This window comes from Benincasa hispida, chromosome 9 (assembly GCF_027475165.1).
Source record: "Benincasa hispida cultivar pf3 chromosome 9, pf3_genome.v1.1, whole genome shotgun sequence".
Classification (NCBI taxonomy): domain Eukaryota; kingdom Viridiplantae; phylum Streptophyta; class Magnoliopsida; order Cucurbitales; family Cucurbitaceae; genus Benincasa; species Benincasa hispida.
In genome coordinates this window covers 97823024-97831156 of record NC_143486.1, presented here as the reverse complement: position 1 = coordinate 97831156, position 8133 = coordinate 97823024, and the positions used below count along the sequence as shown (strand labels likewise).

The 8133-nt window shown below is 33.6% G+C and overlaps 1 protein-coding gene and 1 pseudogene across 2 annotated transcripts; one reads left to right on the top strand and one right to left on the bottom strand.

The window, feature by feature from the left end:
* Positions 1-1438: 1438 nt before the first annotated feature.
* LOC120085999 (uncharacterized) lies at positions 1439-3834 on the bottom strand. The gene is made up of 2 exons (XM_039042371.2): positions 3400-3834; positions 1439-3284 (listed from the first exon to the last, which is right to left on the bottom strand). The coding sequence occupies exons 1-2, from the start codon at positions 3832-3834 to the stop codon at positions 3192-3194; spliced, it is 528 nt and encodes a 175-aa protein (XP_038898299.1). The 3' UTR covers positions 1439-3191.
* On the top strand, positions 1519-4233 carry LOC120085998 (anthocyanidin 3-O-glucosyltransferase 2 pseudogene; annotated as a pseudogene). The gene has a single exon (XR_016532501.1). The product of XR_016532501.1 is annotated as an anthocyanidin 3-O-glucosyltransferase 2 pseudogene (transcript).
* Positions 4234-8133: the final 3900 nt, after the last annotated feature.

Sequence of the window (8133 nt, the reverse complement as noted above, 5' to 3'; positions counted from 1 at the left end):
ATAATTGGTCCAATTTGATGATTTGGCCGCCAAGTCACCATCTTGGATTTGTTTCCGTTACGCTTCTTTTTAGGCAACAGAATTGTTGTTCCGAGCTCTACGCTACACTATTCAAAATAATAAACATATAAGTAAACAAACTTAAGCTTATTATCATCAAATTATTAATTAATTAAAATTAATTAATTTGCGATTAAGGGTCAAAAAACAATTGTTATTAGCACATTCAAATGCCAGTTGAGCTACGTTTGATTTGGCAATTTAGACTCTTTATTCAGATTACATATGAAAATTGTATATATATTTAATTCTTACACGTGTGCAGACTTCTTCAAATGTAGGATTAATAAATGATGCACGGACACTTTCAAAGAAAACCTTAACTGAGAGCATAAATTGATTCGACTAAAGTTCGAGGGTTTAATTGATAAAATTAGAAGTTTTACACGATGTTTATCTTAACTAATAACTAATGTAAATAAATATACTTAGATTTTTTTAATTAATATAATTATTAGTTAAGAATTTAAATTGATACAACTCAAAATCCTCAAAGATGTGAATTAAATAATTTTCCTTTCTTCTTTTGTTTTTGTTTTTGTTTTTGTTTTTGTTTTTTTGTTTTTTTTTTATGAGAAAGACGAGATAGAAATTAAATATATTTGCCCTCATTGACAAGTCCAATGATTCACAGGTAAACCAATCAACCAATAACAATAGATCTCTTCAATCATTATTTTAATGTGATGATCTCATATAATTGATGCACTCAAAAAGAATTTTTTTTAAAAAAAATGAATAAAATTATTATTAAGTAAATGTTTAAATTTTTTTAATTATACAATTATTATTAAGTAAAGGTTTAAATCGATAACTCCAATATCATAAGATAATGTCATCAAAAGAAGAAAAGAAGAACAAAACCAACTTTAACCTATTTACTATTAGTATTTAACCAATTTTGATTACCTAAATTGAAGATTGATGAAAAATACATTAAAGTTCAACTATTGAGAATATAGAGATTGAAATGAAATAGTATTTGGTAGTGTAGTTGAACGAAAATGAGATTTTAACAAATAATGATTCCTATATCCCTTTCGGTAACTATTTGACATTTCAAAATTAAGTTTATTTTTTCTTAATTTCTTACTATAGTTTGCATTTTTTTTTAAAATAAAAGTCGAATTTTTAACCAAATTCAAAAATATAAAAACAAGTTTTTGAAATCATTATTTTTTAAAAATATTGATAAAAAATAGATAGTAAATAAAAAAAAAATTAGAGGTTGAATAGAAATTTATAATGCTTAATTTTCAAAAAAACTAAAAGCCCCTCGGGCCAGAAGGAATTGGTTGGATGGAAATGATTATTAAGCTGAGAGTGATGATGCTACGAAACGTATAACTTAACGGAAACTTATTTAAATCCAAAAACTACCGATGAAATGAAACTTTTACGGAAAAAACAAGTTCGATTGAGAAGAGGAAGAAATACCAGAGATTCACTCCTCCAAAAATGGCGACGGCGGAGCTGGTTTTCATCCCCACTTCCGGAGTGGGTCATCTCGTCTCTACCATCAAATTCGTCACTCAGTTCCTCAATCGTGACCATCGATTCTCCGCCACCATTCTCGTCTTGAAATACCCATCATTTACCCCCACACCCACTGACGGAACCTCCAATCCCCCGCCGCCTACCTCCGTCGTCACCCCCGCCACGCCGCGTATTCGGATCATCCATCTCCCCGTTCCCCCCAACCCCCCTTCTCCCCAAATCTTATCCAAATCCTTCGAACATTACTGCTCTCTCTATATCGCGAGCTACAAAACCCTAGTCAAAAACGCCATTATTGACCTTGCCGTTCCGGTTGTTGGGTTGATTATTGATCTATTCTGCACTTCCATGATCGATGTGGGCAATGAACTCGGCATCAATTCGTACATCTTCTTCACTTCCTGCGGTGGATTTCTCGGGTCGATGTTACAACTTGAAACCCGCGATCGATGTGTCGGTGTCGAGTTCGACAGATCGGAAGCTGATGTCATCATTTCAAGTTTCGCTCACCCAGTTCCGATGAGGGTTTTGCCTCATTATTCGTTTAACGGCGACGGATTCAGGTCCATGGCGATACACGCTCGGAAGTTCAAGGAATCGAAAGGAATCATCATCAATACCTTTGCCGATCTCGAACCTTATGCTTTGAGTTCATTCTCTGAAGACGGAGGAATACCTCCAATTTACACGGTGGGGCCGGTGCTGGACCTGGAAAGCGAAACTCGGCCAATACCACAGGAAAATCAGAGCAGGGAAATTAGGGTTTGGCTCGACAATCAGCCGCCGTTGTCGGTGGTGTTTTTGTGCTTTGGTAGTCGGGGATGTTTCAGCCAAACCCAAGTGGTTGAAATAGCAAATGGTCTCGAAAGAAGCGGAGTGAGGTTTCTCTGGTCCCTGCGCCGGCCACCGCCGCCGCACAAGAGGTTTGAAGCACCAACCGATTACGCCGATCCCGACGATGTCTTGCCGGAGGGTTTCCAGGAGAGGGTTAAAGGAAAAGGAAGAGTATGTGGGTGGGTCCGGCAAGTGGATGTTTTAGCCCACAAAGCCATTGGAGGCTTCGTTTCGCACTGCGGATGGAACTCTGTTTTGGAAAGCATTTGGCATGCGGTGCCGCTCGCGGCTTGGCCGCAATACGCTGAGCAACAGTTAAACGCCTTCAAGCTGGTTAGAGAATTAGGATTAGCGGTGGAGATGAAGATGGATTACCATAGGGTCGGTGGATCTCTGGTGACTGCAGATCAGATTGAGAGAGTCATTCGATGTTTGATGAACGGCAACGATGCAGGGGAGATGAGGAAGAGAATGAAAGAAATTAGTAAGAAAAGTAGAGAAGCTCTCATTCCTGGTGGTTCCTCTAACATTTCATTTGGGAATTTGATTGATGACATGTTGGCTAGTTCCTTTTAGTATCTTATATCTTATCTGATCTGATCAGATATCTGTGTTTTGAGTCTGCTTTTTCTTGAGAATCTATCAATCTGTGGAACCAATCATGGAAAATAGGAATGGGAATTGATTCACAGAGAATAAAGTTAATTACATATATTCTGTTCTTGAATAACAGTTGAAATGAAATAAATGAAAAAAAAAAAAAAGACACTGTAGATTATATGATTCTATGAATCAGTGTTTTAGAAATAGAGTTTCATTTGAGAAGTGGGATCCTTCTTCTTCTTCTTCTTCTTGAAATGCTTGGTGGCTGCTCTCAGTAACTTGCTCCATCCCTAAACATTCATGGAGTATTAGTTAAGCAGTGAAGAACAGGAAGAACAACATTACACAGATCTTGCAGCTTTCAAAAGCTAAAAAAGTGGAATCAATCAAGATTTCAAAACTGACCTTTTTGTTATTTGGATAGCAAGCACCACCTTGTAGAGGGGTGGGGGAGAAATCAGACGCCAATTTCTTGTTCTTCATCCTGTTCATCTTCCTGTTGCTTTTCGAAATGCCGAAACTGATGCTGAAGCCATTGAAGAGAAGCTTCTTCTTGAGGTTGGAGGTGGCTTTTCTCAGGCTGTTCTTCTCAGCCGTTGTCTCCGTCGCCATTTCGAAATCAGAAGGAAGCTTGATGGGGGTAATTACATCCAAATCCATAGAATGGTAAGGCCGAGGGACTAAAGGAGACCAGATGGTGCTCTGAGAGTAATTGAAATCGAAGGCGGAGTTGTCTGGGAATTTGCAGAGAAGCTGTTTGGACATGAATGGCTCCAAATACTCCACCACTTTGATCAGTCTCTCCCTCTCTTCATCATCTTCCCGAGACTGCAAATTCATTTGGGATCTTCTTCTTCTTCTTCTTCTTCTTCTTCTTCTTCGTTCTGTTTCAGGTGAAAAGCTTGAATCTTTCTTTGTTTTCCTTCTTTCTCTTCTGAATTGCGGATGGGATTTCTTCTTTAATGGTGGAAGAGAAGGAAGTAAGACTGTGAAAAGTTACCGTTGGAATAGGAGAGTGGTTGTGGGCTTGTGGGTTATACTGAACTGGTTTGGTATTGGACCCAAATGTGATGTGTATTACCAAATTTACCCCTACCATCCCATTTTATTTTAATCATTAAAAACAATTTTCCTACCTAAAAACAAGTTACCTCCGTTTGATTGAATGCACTAGATTCCCATTGTCGGATTTAAAGCAATAATGAATATGATATAATATATTATACTTTTTTCCTTTCCTTTTTTTTTTTTTAAGATTAATTTTTCAATTTCTCTGTTCCGTTGATTTTTTAGTTTGGTTTTGAAAAATAAGCTTTATATTTCCGTGAATTCGAGTGAATTAATATTTCTATTATATATTAAAAAAATTCACGAAACATTATAATTAAGCAACAAAATATCATCAATGTTAACTAGTTTAATAATCATAAAATGTTTATTTACTGAGTTAATTTTTTTTTAATTTTTCATTATTATATATCTTTAGAAATATTCATCGAAGTCAACATTTTATTAATATTTTCATCAAAATTTTCATAAAATTAAGATTTCGATATTTTCGTCAGCATCGATATTTTAAATATTGTTTTCATATTTTTTTTATTCATTTTCTACTAATGTTTTTAAAAATTAAGTCAAGTTTTGAAAACTAAAAAAGGTTAGTTCATTCAATAATTATTTGATCTTTTTTTAATTTTCAAATATGTTAAGGGAAAATATAGAAATTATCTATCAAATAAACATGTGAATAATGCATATTTTACTGGGGTCGTTTTAAATATAAGCAATTTTGAAACTTTTTGGTATAAACTATAAATATTTTTTTTAGATTCTTTTATTTATAAGAATTTTCCTACTTTTTACTAAAAGGTCACAGGTGAACTAAAAGGTAAAATAAAATTTTAAAATAGTAAAAACTAAATCAGAATTAAATCAAATCGAAATTACCAACCAACATCCATTTATTTATTAGAATATATTTCTGCTTTGAAATTTAAAAAAGAACACAAACATCACACATGGAATGTTTCATCGAGAATCTTGATCAATAAATAAAGATAACGTGTTTGTTAATGATTTTATTTTTATAATTAAAAAAAATTTAAAAATTATTTTTTTTTAATTTTCAAAATGGTTATTGATAAAAAAAATAGAAGAAACTATTGTTTATATGGTTAATTTTAAAAAATAAAATGGTTATGAAATGAAACCTAAATTTTTAATTAAATTCTAAAAATTATTATTATTATTTTTAATTCTCAAGACTTAACTCGATTTTTGAAAATATAAATAGAAATATAACAAAATATGAAAGAAAAAATCGGGCAGAGAATTTATTTCAAGATCCCTGCAAGAACATCTTCAAAGTAAGGGTTTTTCAGGGCAATTTAGAGTTGTCCCTATGTTTCTGATTTCATTTAGGATTAGTTTCTTGTGATGGATTCAGAAGCCCTAATAGATGACTCGAAGAAATTACGTTTGACGGATGAAGAAATTCCACAAAAAGTGAACAAGAAATTGGATTTTTGCCTAATAGGAAAGATTCTGTCTGAAAGGATGATCACTGCAAACATGATCACCAAGGCATGGATAATGGAATCAGATTTCTCAGTAGAAATGTTGGGTAAAAATCATTTCCTTTTCAAATTTTATTCAATCAGAGATAGGGATTGAGTATTAAACTCTAGACCCTGGATGTTGGACAAACACCTTCTGATATTGTAGTTTTCAAGAGTCGATTTCAGTATTTCAGACTATGAATTTCGTATGGTAGCCTTTTGGGTGAGATTCCTCGAACTTCCTTTAGCCTTTTGGGCATACAATTGAAAAATGTCAAATGAAAATAGGAGCCCTGATCCAGGACATGGAGTCTTCCCCTCAATATGGTCATTGGATGGGATTTCAAAATAAAAATTTCCCTCGTCATCTCAACCTTATATTAAAAAGGATTCCACCCGTAAATGGGAGATCTTTAAATCTCATCTAGAAGATATGTTACATAAGGATCCCAATTCGACATCTGAGAAGAGATCCAGGTTTTTCTTTGACTAACACTGATGATTATTCTGAGGAAACTTTCGGGAAAACCAGTTGAATTTTGGATTCAACTTTAGACCTGAATATATCTTCTCCCTTGTCAATGGAAAATATCTCATAGGAGCCAATTCTGATCAAAAGTGTCATTAAATACTCTCCTGTAGAGAGATGAAAGAACTGGAAAAGAAAGTTGAGTTTAGATTCTTCTACTCATCAATCTGAACTTATTGGGGATACTTCGAAAGGAAAAGTGATACCAAAAAAGAATTGTGGAGAAGGTAAGAAACTGAAGTTCACCGAAGAGAAGAGAAGGTTTTGGACTGGCAAAGGCTGTTACACTGAATTATGAAAATACTATGTTGGAATATTCAAGGGCTTGGCAACCCAAGAGCACTCAGAAGAGCTAGAGAGCTTGCTCGCTCTTAAAAGCCCCATTTGTTGTTCTTATCCAAAACTAAAGGAAGAAAAGATGTTAGAAATCAAATTAAAGTGGCAAATGGATTTGATGGTTGTTTGACAGTAGATAGCAATAGTACTAAAGGTGGTGTCTGCTTGTTGTGGAATAATGAAAATTTCAGTTACTACTTGGTCGTATTCTGCAAAACATATTGATGGAATAGAAGACCTTGGAGATTTACTGGTTTATATGGTTTCTCCAAGTGTAATAAAAAGAATTCTTAGTTGGGATCTTCTCAGAAGAATCTACAATTCGGTTAATTGGGGGAGATATTAATAAGATCCTGTGGGATTTAGAAAAGTTGGGTGGTCCAACCAGATCTTATTCTTTAATGGAAACATTCGGAGATGCCTTAGATGATTGTAAGCGGAAAGATACATATTTTCAAGTCGATAGATTTACAATGAAGCCTTTGGTGATTTGTTTCCAAATTTTAAACTTAATCATCTAGATTGGTGAAGGTCTGATCATAGACTTATCCTATATTTGTTAGCTACAAGAAATTTCAGATTTGACAAGTATTGGACCTTACATGACACGTATCAGAAGTTTATATGTTTCCACCATAGACATCTAGAGGACATAGATGCCTAGCCTGACCCCATACCCAGTAGTGGAGTTACTTACATCCTTGCACCGGTGATTGACAAGCGCTCATGATATTTAGATTTATTTTCATGTTTTTCAACTTTCAGTTTTGATGTTTGAAACTTACTATTAAGATTTGTTTTCAGACCTATTTATTATCATTTATGATTTATGGGTACTCTATAGTCTGTTTTTAATATTTGAATTTAATGAATGTCTTTTAAATTTACCTTATATATTTAGCATTTAATTCACTATAAAATGTGTCGTTTTAAGTTCATGCATGCATGTATTTAGTAACGGCCTAACTTCAATCCTAAGAGTCCTAAGGGGTCGGGTCGTTACATGTTATATCAAATATAACACATAACCTGTAATTTTTATATTGTATCAAATACAATATAATCTATCATTTTTATTTCTCTCAATAATGTATAACATTTAATATAAATTACATTTATACTAAATTTAATTATATGAATCTCATCCATATAATTAGTATTTGAATCATATTCAAATATTAATTCCTCTCAAAATAAAATTTATATTATAATGTATTAAATACATTATATTAATTATATCACATATAATTACTTTCCTCAATTAATTTGAACAATTCAAATTAATCTAAAATTAATTCTCAATAATTCCAGTTGAGCTACAGAATGGACCTTATGGACCTGTAGATTGAAGCTCTAAACTTCTTTAATTAAATTATCCAACATCCATTGATTGTCGGTCACTCCACTAAAGACCGACAGCTACACTCTTCGCACTACAAATATATTCTTATATCCATTGGATATAACCAGTCAACAGTGCGATGATCCTTCACAAATTGCTTGTAAGTATAGTTGGACCAAAATTATCGGCTTGCCCCTATAGTTACATTTAACTCCTTAAGTACCATGGATCCCTCTAATGAACAATAAGTCATAGTTCAACTATGACCAAACCTCTATCGGGCCAAGAGAGGATGTGGCGCCACATTGTTCAAGTCTCGAATAGGTCCTTAAAGGAATAATTTATCACTTACCCTAACATTAGGGAAGAAGTAA

Coding starts and splice junctions, on each gene's coding strand:
- LOC120085999 (XM_039042371.2), bottom strand. CDS start 3,834: ATGAATTTGCAGTCTCGGGAAGATGATGAAGAGAGGGAGAGACTGATC. Junction 3,285..3,399: donor GCTATCCAAATAACAAAAAG/GTCAGTTTTGAA, acceptor ATGAATGTTTAG/GGATGGAGCAAGTTACTGAG.